Here is a 16181-nt window from a genome sequence, read left to right on the forward strand (position 1 = left end):
TTCCTATTCTCCAGTATTTCCTCCAATCAGGTAATATTTGAATTGAATTTGTTTTCAGTGGCACCCAACAGTCATTGCCAGTGCTTGTATTCTAACAAGTATTCGGCTGAGGATGTAATTTCTGGCCCAGATCCATTCGGTGAATGACCATATGACAACTCCTGGTCTTTATCTCAGGAACTCTTTGTTAAATCTCTTGTGAATTTGTGTAAGGGCTCACTGCTAGATTTGAATGTTTCCATTTCAGGAACAGCTCTAGGATTCTATCCACTGTCATGACAGGTTTGACCAGGAGTTTTCAATAGATAGAGCTTATCAAAATTTTAGCAAAATATTTGACGTGTACAAAATGGAGTGTTGTGAGCTAGATAATACAACTAGGTGGATTTGAACCCGGTTTTATTTAATAGTACGTCAATTTAAAAAGAATGCCCCTCTGCCATTTAAAATTTGTACCTTGGTTAAAGGTAAAAGGCCAGTCAGATTTGCAGATGATGTAAGCCAGGATGTAAAACTCACATGTTGGATGACAGGACCCCAAAATATCTCCATAGCCTAGTCAGATAATTAGTGTCTTTTACTTAGTCTTGTATTTTTAAAAAAAAGCCACTTCAGATACAAGATGGGGGAGCCATGTTTAGACAGTATGGAAATTATCAGGGAGGAGCTTCTGGAATGAGAACTCACTGTCTGACAAACTACTGGGAACACTGCAGTACGGTATGGCAGAAACTAGGCATAGACCAACATCTTATACCATATGCTAAGATAAGATCAAAATGGGTACATGATTTAGACTATAAAGGGTGAAACAAATGAGGAGAGCAAGGAATAATTTACCTGTCAGATTTATAGAGAAGGGAAGAATTTATGACCAAATGAGATATAGAGAACATTATGAAATGAAAAATGGATAATTTTGATTATATTCAATTAAAAAGTTTTTGCACAAACAAAGCCAATTGATAAATGGTCAAAGAATACAAACAGGCAGTTTTTGTTTGAAGAAATTAAAGCTATCTATAATCACATGAAAAAATGTTCTAAGTCACTGCTGATGCAAATTAAAACAACTCTGGAGTGCTACATCCCACATATGAGATTGGCTGACGTGACAAAACAGGAAAATTATAAATGTTGGAGATGTGAGAAAATCGGAACATTAATGCATTGTTATCCCATTGGTGGAGTTGTGAACTGATCTGATCATTCTGGGGAACAATTTGGAATTATGCCCAAAGGGCTACAAAACTCTGCATACCTTTAATCCAGCAATACTACTAATAGGTCTGTATCCCACAGAGATCATAAAAAGGAGAGAGGATCCACGTATACAGAAATATCTATAGCAGCTCCTTTTGTGGTGGCCAAGAATTGGAAATGGAGGGGATGCCCATCAGTTGGGGAATGGCTGAACAAGTTGTGTTATATGAATGTAATGGAATACTATTGTTCCATAAGAAATGGTGAGCAGGTGGAAAAAACCTGGAAAGACTTACATGAATTGATGCTGAGTGAAGTGAGCAGAACCAGGAGAACATTGTACACAGTAACAGCAACACTTTGCGATGACCAACTTTGATAGACTTAGCTCTTCTCAGCAATGCAGTGGTCTAAGACAATTCCAAAAGACTTATGATAGAAAATGGTATTCATATCCAGAGAAAGAACTATGGAGTCTAAGTGCAGATCGAAGCATACTGTTTTCTCCCTTTGTTGTGTTTTTTTTGTTTTTTCTTTCTCATGGTTTTTAACTTTTGTTCTGATTCTTCATTTGCAACATGACTAATATAGGAATTTTTTTTAAAGATTGTCAGGGAGGAGGAAGGGGAGATGGAGTATATTGTCAACAGTGTGTTAAGACAGTCAAGTAGGTACATTTGTAGTATTCCATTCAGTTTTGGGTACCACATTTTAAGGAAAACATGGGCAAACTGGATAGGAAAAAAGCAGAAAAATGCAACCAAGATGCTAAAAGACTTCAGGGACATTCTGGATGAAGTTTGGTTGAAGGAACTTGCAATTTTTAGCTAAAGAAGGGACAGCTTATGGGACCCAACTCTCCAGATATTTGAAGTTATGTCTTGCAGAAGGATTAAACTATTTCTCCTTGGTTCAGTGAATTTAGAACTAGAAGCAATGGATAGAATATGCAAAGAGACAAATTGAGGCTTTATGTAAACTAAAGCTTTGCCAAATTTCATGAGCTATGCAAAGATGGAATGGACTTGGAAGTAGTGGTTTGCCTTCACTAGAGAGCTTTCAAACAAAGGCTTGATAATCACTTGTTAGTTTTTTGATGGGTTATGGTTTGGAAAAATGGCCACTAAGGTCTCTCCCTGCTTCAAGATTCTGTGATATCATATGCTTTCTACCATGGAAATGCAAAAAATGAATAAGATGGTATGTCTCTGACTTCTTTCAGTTTGTGTACTATAGATAAGTATTTGCTCACCAAATATAGAATGTAACGTTGCATGTTTTACCTTTGAGACTAAAATGTTTCCACCAATTTTGTTGCCAGTAAATACTGTGTTTTATTGTGATATTTTTAAAACATTGGAATTACCTTGAATTTTGTAAATTTAAATTTGACTTCTTTTGTCTTTTCATTCTCTTTTGCTGAATCATTAATCCAGCTTTACAACTATTCTCCAAGACTGGCCTGAGCTCACTTCTCTTTTCTTTGAATCATCTGCTTTTGGTGGGTTCAGTTAATGATCAAATATCTCTCCTGAACTCCAGTTCCACCTTTCCAACTCCAAAACAACTTGTCTAAGCCTAAACTGACCCTTCTCCAAACCTTGCCCTTTTCCATTTTGTCCAATTTCCATTCCTTTTCTTTCTAGTTACTGAGGAAGGATTCATTGAAGATAATCTTTACTGCTTCTCCAGGGCCTGCTTTGGTCATTTTTGGTCATCAGTGTGCCTGTCTTTCCAATACCCTTACAACTTTGATTGTTCTCATTTTTTTTCATCTTTGCCAATTTATTGGTTGTGAAATAAAACCTCAGTTTTCATTCACTTTTCTCTTATTAGTGATTTGAAACAGTATTTCATTTGTTTGCTAACAGGCTGTAGAACTAAACAGAGGCTGTGTGTGTGTTGATTTTATGTGTGTGTGTGTGTATATATATATATATATATATATATATATATATATATACACACATATCATGTACGTGTGTGCCCTTAACTTCTTAACATATGGCCCTTGGAAGTGTTAACATTTGTTTTACTTGAAAATGCTTTTATTAATGATTTCAAATCTTTTCTCTTTCAGATTACATATCTCTTATGATTAATATGGAGAAAAGAAACTAGCCATGGGCCAAAGTTCAAGAGACCTCTATGGAAAATGTTGCTGCTGATGCTGCTTTACAAATTCACATGATGAGTGTCTATTTTGAGGATGATTTTCATATTTAAACGATTTTCATCTTGGAAATATATCAAGTGAAATTTGTTCCTTTTGGAAACAGTTTCCTCATAATAAAAATTATACTTGTAAAGGGCGATATGGCCAACAACTCTGTTGCGTACAGTGGTGTGAAAAACTCTTTGAAGGAAGCTAATCATGATGGAGATTTTGGAATTACACTTGCTGAGCTCCGGGCTCTCATGGAGCTTAGGTCCACAGATGCATTACGTAAAATACAAGAATGCTACGGAGATGTCTATGGAATTTGTGCAAAATTGAAAACCTCTCCCAATGAAGGTAAAATTTTTATTTTGACTTCTTTTGATTAATCTTTTATACAGAGGCAATATTTTGTTTTTAAAGTGTTTTTCTTCCTATTTATTAGAAGGATTGTGGTTCTATAAAAATTTTAGTGACTAAAAAGATTTTTGTATAACCAGGAATACTGTAAACAACAAGATTAGGATCACTTGGTTATTGTTTTAATACATCTTAAATCCTGTTTTGTGTTTGCATTCCATAGATATAAGATTGTTACTGCATGTATTATATTTTGTTGTCATTGTCCATGTTTTTTTAATGTAACTAGGTGAAGTGGAGAGAGTGCTGGACCTGTAGTCAGGAAAACCTGAGTTCAAATCTAGCCCCCAAAATTTTCTAGCTGTGTGACCTTGGGCAAGTTACAACCTCTGTGTGCCACAATTTTCCTCATCTGTCAAATGGGAATTGTAATAGCATCTACCTCCCAACATCGTTGTGAGGATCAAATGAGATGTTTACAAAGCACTTTGCAGACCTTTTAAAGCAGCTGCAATTATTATTGTTATTATTATTACTGACTTAGATTTTTTTTTATTAATGCCTTTTGTTAATTTACATTTGTTCTTAATTACAAAACTATTTTATAAATTTGTTTTTTTGCTAGCTACCAGTTGTCAAGGCAGCCGATGGTTCCTAAAGGTTTTATTAGAAATAAGCCACACCCTCATTAGATTTCATTCAGTTTGATGCCTGAAAAAAAAATAGTGTTAATGTTGTCAGCAGCTGGATAAGCTATTTTTAGCCATGGGGTTAGACTGGGCTTAACCTAGGCTTTGAGAATAAAACTAGGCCATTTCTGAAGGAAATTAAATGGGGTATATGGCAGTGACTTAACTTTTAGCCCTAACAGCTGATTCCTTAGGTTTAAAAGCATTTCAGGTCTTGAATAGCCACATAGAATCCTCAATATGTGGATAGGGCATCTTTTTGATTTCATAATGCTTTAGTATTAATTTAGTATTTCATAATGGGAGAGCTAAGAAAAAGGTAATCCTTACTGTGAGGATTTACTTGCTGTAAGGAAGTAAGGTCCTCTCTGGCTATTATAAAATATTTGGGCCCAAAATTATAGAATCAGAATTTAAGCTATTTGAAAATGGCAAAAAGATCACATTGAAGTAGGAGAAATAATTTTTAATTAACAGTATCAGTCATGAAAAATGGATACTAAAATGGAAATTTGGAAATGGAAAAATAGAGAATATGAGACTGTTTTGATTAAAAACCATTGGAACAATAATAGTTTACAATTTTTGAACACAGCTTACAAAGTAATTTCCTTAGAAAAATCTGATATGCTGTAGCTATTGCTAATGTTTTATGTGCATTTTACAAATGAAGGTATATTAGTTTTCTTCACCAATTTTATAGAAATTACCTCCAAAGCAATATTTGCACTACACTTATTTGCTAGGTATCACTACCTATCTCCGTTACTAATAGTAAAACAGAAAGTAGCAAAATTTTAGAAAAATTGTTGTAAAGTTAGTTCAACCAATATGTTTATTATAAGCTTACTTTAGGAAAAGCGTGGTTGGATAAATCCAACAGGAGGACCTTTGACAGCATTCTGGATACGCTGTAGAGTATCATTTTTGCTTATAGTTATTTTATTAAACATTGTTTTATATGGAAGAAATATTTTGAAGTAATGGTTATCAAAAATCGTACTTGGGACTTAAAGGAGACATGGAGAAGATTGAGACCATGTGATAGAAGCTCTCTTCTCTTTTTGACACCTTGACACTTTTAAAAAATATCACCTATTATTGTTGCTGTATCAGAAAGTACTTCTCAGTCCTCAGTCTTTCTTCTACATGTCCCTTTGATTTCATTGTTTCCTATCTCCTTGACAATGATTCTTTCTCACATACATTGTCAGTCTACCCCAGGGGTGGGGAACCTGCAGCCTCAAGGCCACATGTGGCCCTCTAGGTCCTCAAATGCTGCCCTTTTATTGAATCCAATCCTCGAAATAAAAGGATTTGTTCTGTAAAACTCAGACTCAGTCAAAAGGCCCTCACTCAAGGACCTAGAAGGCCACCTGTGACCTGGAGGCCACAGGTTCCCCACCCCTGGTCTACACCCTTCTCATCTATTTATAAATATTTTCAGTCCTTCTGTCTCCTTGATATGTTAATTTATTCTCTAAAAGAAAAAAACCTTCTTTCAGTTTTCTGTCTCACCAAACTAATCTCATCTCACTCTTCTCCTTCAAAACCAGATTAAATGAAAAAGTTGTCTCTACCCACTCTCTCCTTTTCTCACCCCTTTGTACTCTACTGTCCATCTGCACCATTCTTCTGGAAGCTTCTCTGAGGTCCCCTGGCTTCATAGCTGAGTGCAGTGAGTTTTTAAATGTCTTCTTTCTTTAGGCTTCATAGGACCATCAGAATCATGGAGCCCAACCCTTTCATTCTACAAATGAAGGAGCTGCGTTGCAGGAGCATTAAGTAACTTGTACAAGTTTATATAACTAGGACATTGCAGAGCTAGAAATCATACCCACACTCCAAGTCCAATGCCATGGTGCCATAGAAATGGTGCTTTAAATTAATGATCCTAGAATATCCTGCTTTTCTCAGAGTTTACCAGTGCTTGTCTTACAAATAGCACAGCCTTTTGGAAAGAGCATTAGATTCTGAGTCAGAAGATGTGGGTTTCAATCCTGAATGACTTCTAGGGCAACACAAACACCTGTGATCCTGTGACCTCTGAGTCGGGGTTTGGGGTTGGGGGGGCAGGGCAGGTTTGATAGATAAGTCTCCATCCTTATTGAGTCATGCACCATTTGAAAAAGACTTACTGCTTCCAGACATTCTTTCTTTTGTCTTTGCTCTTAGACAATGTGCTCCCCAGTTTCATTTCCTACCTCCAAAACTGGTAATTTTTGAGTCTCCTTTTCTTACCACTCCTTTTCTTCCTGAATCCTTAAGGTCTGAGTTCCCTGAAAAGTTCTTTTCTCATTTTCTCTCTATATATTCTTTTCCTTGGCAGTGGCCTTCACTTCTGCGGCTTCAGCTTAATCTTTCAGTACAAATGACTAAAAGATCTCTCTCTCTCTCTGTCTCTCTCTCTCTCTCTCTTCCTCTCCCTTCCCCCCCCCCCCCCCCCCCAGCTCTTCCTAGAGCTTAGTCAAAGTTTAACCACACTGTCTCTGGTGCCAAACTAAAAACATCTCAATGTGGATGTTTCTTTAGCAACTGAAACTAAACATGCCCCTAAATAAGCTTATCTCTTTCCCCAAATCTCCTGTGTTTTTTACAGCTTTATTTATATATTAACTACTATTCACCATTAAGTGAGTGGGAGAAGAGGCAGAGATGAGCTCAAAAGTATGAACATGGAACATAAGAGTGAATGGTAGTACAGGATACAATTTTCAGTCTTCGTAACCTTGACCTGTTATTTGCCTCTTCCCCATTGTCTCTCCCATTCAGCTAATTCAGCAGGCATTTATCAAGCAATGACTTCCCAATCTGGTACTAAGGGTACTTACTCTTCTCTAGTAGCTTATGTTCTACTGAGAGAAAAAAAACTATACATATATCAGATGATACAAAATACATACAGTTATAAATCCAAATTAATTTCAGGGACCTGGGAGAGAGAAGTTTTGAGGAATCAGGATAGACCTTAGGTAAAAGCTGGTACTGGAGTGGAGTTTTAAGTGAAGTAAGGGATTGGATAAAAAGAGCATTCCAGTCATAGGAGAGAGCCTTCCCTCGAGCACGGAGATGAGTTTATGGATGTATGAGTCCAGTTTGATTGGAGTGTAGAGTGTGTGAAAACAATCTAGAAAGAAATATTGGAGCAAGATTGTTAAAGGTTTTAAATGCCAAACGAAGGAATCTCTCCATCCACCCATCTGTCTCTTTTTGTCCTATAGGCGGTAGGGAACCACTCAGATTTTTTGAGCAGTGCTGTACCATGGCTAGACCTACACTTCATGAATTTTAGTTTGGCAATTTGATCCATAGGAGAGGTGATGAGGGTCTAAACTAGGGTTATATCTATGTGAGTAAAGAGACAGAAGGGTACAGCTGCAAGACTTATTAAAGAGGTAGGGTAGAAAATATTTGGCTGTCTTTGGCAGTATATATGGGATGAGGATAACTCCAAGGTCCTGAAACCAAGAGATGGAAAGATGGTGAGGTCCTCAACCAGAGTTCCTTGCATATGTGTTGAATTTGAGATGCTTGTGACACAGCCAGGTAGAGATGGAGAACAGGCAGTTTTCAATGGAGAAGTATCTTGACAAAGAAATAAGATGCCTTCTCTTACCATGAGGCTTTCCCCCATTTTGAGTTACTGTGAATCTCTTCTGTATGTATTTATTTTTACAACTTGTCTACCCTGATGGAATCTTGGAAGCTGAGAAGAACATTTATTAAGCACTTGATAGAAGCCAGACACTAAACTAAGACCTGAAGATCTCACAAAAGTGAGGAAATCCTTACCCACATGGAACTTCTAGTCCACTTGGAAAGTAATAGGCTGCTTAGCAGCTGGCTCACATCCCACTTCCTGCCAAAGCCTTTTCTTGCTCTAGGTTTCCCAATCCTCCCCCTTTTGAAATTTTCTTCCATTTGTACTTAATATATGTCCTGTATGTACATAGTTATTTGGATGTTGCTTCCCCCATTAGAATGGGCGCTTACTTGCAAGCAGGAACCCTGGTTTTCCCGTTCTTTATATCCCAAGCGTTTAGCTCAATGCCTGGCTCATAGTAAGCATTTGATAAATTTTTGTGGACTGACTGAGGGTAACACTTTAGGTGTTTACATTGCCCTATGCAATGACATAAAAGTGGAGACTAGGCCTTGAAAACTTCAGGGAATGCTCCGTGATGAGGGGAGCCAGATTTTGTCCCTGTCAGGAGAAATGGTAATGGTAGGATCCAGATGGTCCAAGGGAGATCCTTTTGTCTTCAGTGTAATAATTTGACATCATACCTACATTGTGAAACTCTACATCAAATTAGTACCCTATTGCTTTTTAGTCCAAAGATTATTATGCCAACTGTACAAGCTTATCTATAACTGAATTGTTGAAAATTTCATTTTTTACAAGTTAAATTTGTAGGCTCTTAGCCTTTTCCCAAAGCTACTCAGTAACAAGGTCTTATTTTTAAGATCACTTAATTAATTTGTAGCTTCAGACCCCAATTCAGGTGTATTTCACCTTAAAATTGCCCGCCTGTGTCCATCAGTGATTTATCATTAATTGGATTTATAAGTATTCTAAAGCTTGAACATTCCCATCTGTTTTTAATATGCTTTTGTTTTTATAGATTTGATTTTTCAGTAGGATTTTTTTTTAATTTGTAAGATTGCCAGTGATATCTATGAAGGTGTCTAGGAATTCTGTACCTCAATTACTTCCTAAATTTAATAAAAATCAGTACAACTCTATTAGATTAATTACCTGGCTTACCAGTTTACCAAAAAAAATACTATCTTCTTAACGTACCACCCAATGATAGCAGTTGCCAATTGTTTTCTAAAGTAATCTTGATTGTCACATGAGCTTTTGGAATTTTCACACACACACACACACACACACACACACACACAGGTATGTATGTATAGAATTTTATTAAAGATTAAAGCATATTACTCATATTAAAAATCTTCTATCTAAGTAACTGACTTGTTAATCTGTGAATCTTGAGATTCAATCTTCTGTGGTATAAAGAGGCCCCAAATATCTCTACAATAAATCACTTCTCCATCTCTTTCTTCCTGCCCTCAAAAAAGTATCTTTATGTTAAACTGAAAATAAACTTTTTCTTAATCCAGTACTCTTTCAAAGCCAGTCTACATAGTAGTGTAACTATAACTGAAAGTGGTATTGGCTTTCTTAAAGGAATACTTGTCCTTTGATTATTAGCTATGTTTGACTTAGTGTTCTCTTCCCTTTCAATTTCTACAATTTAAAATAAAAGTGATCAGAAGCACCAATTTTGTCATCATGATAGTTCATTAATTATCTTTAAAATTAGAATTCAAAAGAAATAGTTTTAAATGCCTGCTTCCAAAGGTAGTAGCCACCTTAGATCATTAATATGTGGATTTTAAGCATTAATATTCAGTTACCCTTGTTGAGGTAGAGTTCAAATCTGTTTGATTTGCTGTAGTTCACAGAGTTTTAATGTCTGAAAAATCCTGATTTTGTTTATGTATGAATAATTTTCTGTGGTGAAATGTTGTTTTGTAAAGAATCTGAAACATGTCATCTTATGCATTATCTTAGCAATTACTGCTGTCATTAGAAATATAAATAATACCACCCCCACCCCCAACAGAAGTTGTGTTATCACCCAAAGACTCTCCACACTCACTTTAAAATAATTGATATAAAATAAATTGCAAGGGAAGTATTGTTTATCCACAATAAGCTAGACAAGAAAAGCAAAGGGATGTGGTCGGGAACATGCTATCAGGCAGTTGTATATCCAGGAAGACTTAGCCAGAGAGCAAGGGTGTCTCAAAGTACAGAAAGACACTAAACAGTGTACAAAGAAAATGAGAATTAAGATGGTGGCTAGCTTAGTTCGAAGCACTTGAGCTCTGATTAGTTAAATGTTAAGCCTTCAACTGCCACTTTGGTTTAGAATTTGGTGAGAACATTTCTTGGAAGATTTTGGTTTGGAAGAATTTGACCCTTCTTCTGCTTTGTATTCCTCAGTATTGGTATGAATGTTTCTCATTATGTTTTCCTGTAGCTATATTGACAGAATATGGGTGCATCGTCTGTATTTTAGGTTCAGGCCAGTCTTGGTAGTCAAGAAATTTAATAAAATAATAATAAAGTCAAGAATTTCCATCTCCCCATAGTCCTTATTTTTCTTTTTCTTTTTTGTTGTGAATAGCAATCCTATGGTCTGTGAACAAGATACAAGACTTTAATTTTTTAATGAACATGCACAAGGTTCAGTATGCAACATGAAATGTTAAAAATCTTTTAAGCACAAACTGTGGAAAGACAACAGATATGGCTTTTCATTCAACTGTACTCAGAAATAAATTTTATGTCTCAACGGGACTTCGGAAATCATCTAGTTATATGTAGATCTTACTGCAGATCTGATTTTCAGTAGCCCTATGCCAAATCAAATGGTATTATTTTTGACTATATGCTTTGATTGGAACAAGACGTAGTTCTAAAATATCAACTTTTTTTAAAAAAGCATATGTGAATCTATTTGCCTAGAGTAAGATTTTTGAAATAGAATGTACTTTTATCCTGAAGCATAATGTTTTAGAGGTAATGATTGTAGTTATTTATTCAACAAATATTAAATGCCCACCTTCAATAGTTTGACTTGTTGGTTTTTCCCTCTCAGTATTAGAGGTGATACAAAGAAATGAACTACCATTCCTGTACAAAAGGAGCTTAAAGACTCCTGGGGGAAATAAAGATACAGGGATGTGAAGTGTAAAATGCTATGAGATGTGAGAAATCACTGCTAACTTTTGTGGAAGATGCTTTTCTGGAACTTAAAGAATATCCAGCGTCAAAGATAGGTGGATTACAGTGGAGGAGTATGAGCGGTGGGAGCCTGAATCATGTTTGGAGAATGGTGACTAGCCCAAGGGGGCAGAAGTGTAGGTGTGATGCATGATGAGCAGTGTGAGAAGACTAACATTTCATGGTGGCAATCTGGTAATATGAATAGGCTTTGGAGAAACTGTGGGCTAAAAATACTTTTTACTTAGTTGTTAGAAATGTACTCTGGAGTTTACATTATCCAAGGACTTTCCTGCTTAGTAGGAACTCTGAAAGTCACCTGGTCCAACATGTACGTAAATAAAAATTCTACAGCAGCCCTTACTAAGTCTCACTAGTCTTGCATGTCAGAGTATATATACACTTCTTCAGGGTCAGAGGGTGTCACAACCATGTGACTTAGGTTTCTTGTGACTTAAGCAGGTTGTCAAAGACTCTTGATTCAAACAAAGGCAAAACTCAATCAAAGGCCCTTGATTGCCTTAGTGCTGAGAAGCAGTCCAAAAGAAAAAACAGCAAAAAGTCCCACTTTGTTTGCCTTTACAATCCCCATGTGCACAGTGCTTGGTACAGCCATAAAAAATGTTTAATAAATGCTGGCTGACTGACCCTTATTGGCATATTCTGGATTTTTATCAGAGGTCAGAGTCATGTTCATCACGTTCATTGACTTGTTTGAGAATTCCATTCTCCTCCATTAAGTCTTCCTTGAACTTCAAGGACCACTGGTGGCTCAAGTCCCATCTGCCAGGCATTTCAGTAAGACCTGAGTTCAAATGCCTCACTTTGGAGCAAGCCACTTAACCTCTCGTCACCACAGTTTCCCCATGTTTAAATTGTAGCTAATATTACCTACCTCACAAGGTTATTACAGGAAAGTCAGATAAGTTAACATACAAAGTGCTTCACAAATCCTTAAAGCTCTCTGTAAATTCTAGCTATCAGAAATCATGGACCCTGACCATTATAGCTTAGGATTTTTAATGAGAGAAGGCACAGGGCATAGCCTGACAAGAACTCGTGATTTTGGAAGAGCAGGTTTCAGAATTAAGAGAAAAACTTGCTATCAGTTCATACTGGTTTCCCCAGGTGTCCCTAAAATTGTTCCTTTCATTATTATTTTTTACAGTACATTCATATTCATAATTTATTCACCTATCCCCTACCAGATGGACACACCCTCTCTTTTTCATTTTTGTTGCTACAAAGAGTTGTTATAAATGTATTTGTTAAAATAGAGCCTTTTCCTCTTTCTTTGATCTCTTTGGGATATATACTGTCAGTCAATAAGCATTTATTAAGCACCCACTATGTGCCAGGCATTATGCTTAGCACTGGGGTACAAAAAAAGACAGAAAACAGTCCCTACCTTCAAGGAGCTCACAATCTCATAGGAGAAACAACAAATACGTACAGACATTAATTAATTTATACATAGGATAATTAGGTAGTAATCAAGAGAAGGCAGGATCTAGAGTTCAGAAGGGTTGGGAAAGGCTTCTTGTAGAAGATAGAGCTTTAGTTGGGACTTAAAGGAAGCCCAGTAAACTAATAGTGGATATAAGGAAGGAGAGCATTTCAGGCGTGGGCGGGGGAGGGCGAGGAGGGGAGGGTTTGGAGAAAATGCCTGGAGCTGAGAGAGTATCTTGTTTGTGGAATAGCCAGCAGGCCAGTGTCACTGGATTGAAGAATATGCATCCAGGAGTAAGGTGTAAGAAAACTGGAAAGGTAGGCTGCATCGAGGTTCTAAAGAGCTTTGAATGCCAAACAGAGCATATTGTATTTGATCTTGGAGGCAATAGGGAAGCCACTGGACTTTATCGAGTAAAGAGATGGCAGTCACTTTGGAGACTGAATGGAGGAGTGACTGGAAGTGGGTAGAGACTCAAGGCAGGTAGACCCTTCCCCACAGGCTATTGCAGTTACCAAGATGTGAGGTGATGAAGGTCTGCACTAGAGTGGTGGTAGTGTCAGAGGAGAGAAGAGGGCATATTCCAGTGATGTGAAATCCACAGATTTTAGCAGCAGAGGGGATGAGGGAGGGGGCGGGGCATGGATGAGAGACAATGAGGAGTCCAGGATGACTCCTAGGTTGGGAACCTGAGGGACTGGGAGGATGGTGTTGCCCTCTCCAGTAACAGGGAAGGTAGGAAACGGGGAAGAGTTGAGTTCTGTTTTGGGCAAGTTTAAAGTGTCTACTGGACATCCGTTTTGAGATGTCTAAAAGGCAATTCGAGATGTGAGATTGGAGGTCAGCTGAGAGTTTAGAGCAGAATAGAAAGATTTGAGGGTCATGGGAGCTGATGAGATTACCTAGTATTTGTATCACTCAGAGGGTATGCAAAGCTTTCTGACTCTGGGAGAGTAATTCCACATTGCTTTCCAAAACTGATATAAAAATTAACACTAGTTTACCCATTTTCCTGAAGCCCTTATAACAATATTCATTTTCCCTTTATTAAAAAAAAGATTTTTTTTTTGCCACTCTGTTGGAACCTCACCAATTGCTTTAATTAACATTCCTATAATTATTAGTGATTTTGCATCCTTTTCTTCCCCCATGGTTTTTTAGCTTGGATTTCTTCTCTTAAACAGCATGTATCCTTTGTTCAGTTATTCCAATTGGAGAATGGTTCTTGTTCTAATAAATTTGAAGCAGCGGTTTTTTTTTATTCCTATATGCATGCATGCATACATGCATATGTTGCTTAGAAATGAAATCTTTATCAAAGAAGCTTACTACAAAGTTCCCCCCGCCTTCCAATTTTAACTGCATTGGTTTTGTGTAACATTTTAAATTTTATATAAATAGAATTGTCTAATTTATCTTCTGAGATCCACTCTATCCCATTGTTTGGTATGAACTCTTCTTCCCTTATCCATAGTGGCAAATGTTTTTTTACCGCTCCTATTTTGTGTATTTTGCATTCCTTTATATTTAATTTATGTATGCATTTGGAATTGATCTTGTGAGATTTTTATATATATATCCAGTTTATGTTAAACTGCTTTCCAGTTTTCCCAGCAATTGTCAAATGATAATAAAAGTAATAATTGCTAGCATTTATATAGGGCTTTAAGATTTGCAAAGCATTTTACATAGATTACCCCATATGATCCTCATAAAAACACTGTTAGCTAGGTGCTATTGTTTTCTCCATTTTACAGAGGAAATGGAGACTAAAAGCTTGAGTCACTTGCCCAGGGTCACACAGCAAGTAAGGGTCTAAAGAAGTATTTTAACTCGGGTATTCTGGGCTTTGTATTCTATCCACTTCACTATCTAGCTGCCTCTGAATAGACAATGTTAACACCTCCCCCCCAATAGCTGGCTATCTTTGAGTTTATTAAAATTTATGCTACTTTTTTTTCCTTTTTGCTTTTTTACAGTATGTATCAGTTCCACTGATCTATTTATTTTTTCACCAGTGTCAAATAGTTTTGATGATTACAGCTTTCTAATATTGTTTGAGATCTGGTACTACTAAATCTCCTTTCCCACTTTTTTTCCCATATTCCTTGATATTCTAATCTTTTGTTCCTGTAGTTGAGTTTTGTTATTTTGGGCTAGCCTTCTCATGTAATCCTTTGGCAATTAGATTGGTATGTCATAAGTAAGTTAATTTAGTTAGAATTGTCTCTGTTATATTGGCATGGCCCATCCATGAGCACTTACTATTTCTCCCATTACTTAGTTCTGTCTTTTTTTCTTTCTTTTCTTTCTTTCTTTCTTTTTTTTTTTTTGCAGGGGGAAGGCAGGGCAATTGGGGGTTAAGTGACTTGGCCAAAGTCACACAGCTAGTAAGTGTGCCATGTGTCTGAGGCTGGATTTGAACTCAGGTCCTCCTGACTCCAGGGCTGGTGCTCTACTCACTGCCCCTCTGTCTTTATTTCTAGAAAGTATTTTGTAGTTGTACTCTGAGTTCCTTGGTGTATCTTAGTAGATAGGACATCCTCCCACCCCACCCCCTAAAAATATTTTATGTACTCTAGTTATTTTGAATGGAATTTCTCTTTTTATTTCTTCCTGCTGGATTTCAGTACTTCATTTTATAGATAGCCAACCATCTAACTATCAGTGAGCACCATTTTTTATGTATTTTGCACATATTACCAATAGTCGCTTTTATAGTCTTAATTATATCAATACAAACATTAGTGTTGCTAATTATTTGTTCACACAGTATTTAACATGCTTTATTATATTAACTCAGAGTGTGGGAGAATTTGGCTTTTAAAATTATTGGCTTTGTTAACTTCAAGCCCTAGCTTGGTCTTTGTTAGTAACTTCTGCTATTCATGAATTTTCTTTCCCTGTAACCACGACTATTCCATCCAATCCTTGCCAGTGGTTTCAAAATTTTTAGGACCTAAAGTACACTGAAGATTTCTCACTCTAGGAGCCCTTGAATCCTCCTTTTTAGTGCTGTTCGGCTGTAGCTGTCTGTTTAATAACTAACATTCTTTTTTAATCTCTTGTACAGTAAACAATTGGTTTGATTTCCCTAGAATTTTTTTTTAATACAACAGTTTCCCTTTTGGTTAAGTCCCTCAACTATTATGTACCTTTCATGTTAGCTTAGTTTCCCTTGCTTTTTAAAGAGTACATTGCCAACTCTTCTCTCTGTATGTTTCCAACTTTGAGTGATCTCTGATCCCTTCTTTCTTCCTTCATTGCTTTGGCATAAATTCTTGTTCATAGGACTGTTTCTCCATGTATCTTTTTACCAGTTTACCATATCCACAAATGCCTTTCAGTAAGTTATCAAGAAAGACATAATTCTCTACCTTTACCTTTGTGATTATTATTTATTAATACTATATTAATTTATACAAGTTATTACATGGATCATTATTATACACATTATATTGTATTAATACTACGCCAATTAGTAATTGCTGCTAATAATAAGGAGATCCAAAACAA

At 36.5% G+C, this 16181-nt stretch overlaps 1 protein-coding gene across 4 annotated transcripts in view; it reads left to right on the forward strand.

Moving 5' to 3' along the window:
• The window catches only part of ATP2B1 (ATPase plasma membrane Ca2+ transporting 1), a 134429-nt gene that overhangs the window by 68718 nt on the left and 49530 nt on the right, over positions 1-16181 (forward strand). For all 4 annotated transcript variants that reach the window (XM_036761969.1, XM_036761966.1, XM_036761968.1 and 1 more), the window contains exon 2: positions 3284-3718. In XM_036761969.1, coding sequence (XP_036617864.1) covers positions 3520-3718 — 199 coding nt within the window. In that variant the 5' untranslated portion in view covers positions 3284-3519. The remainder of the gene's footprint in view (positions 1-3283; positions 3719-16181) is intronic.

Source organism: Trichosurus vulpecula, chromosome 5 (assembly GCF_011100635.1).
Source record: "Trichosurus vulpecula isolate mTriVul1 chromosome 5, mTriVul1.pri, whole genome shotgun sequence".
Taxonomy (NCBI): Eukaryota; Metazoa; Chordata; class Mammalia; order Diprotodontia; family Phalangeridae; genus Trichosurus; species Trichosurus vulpecula.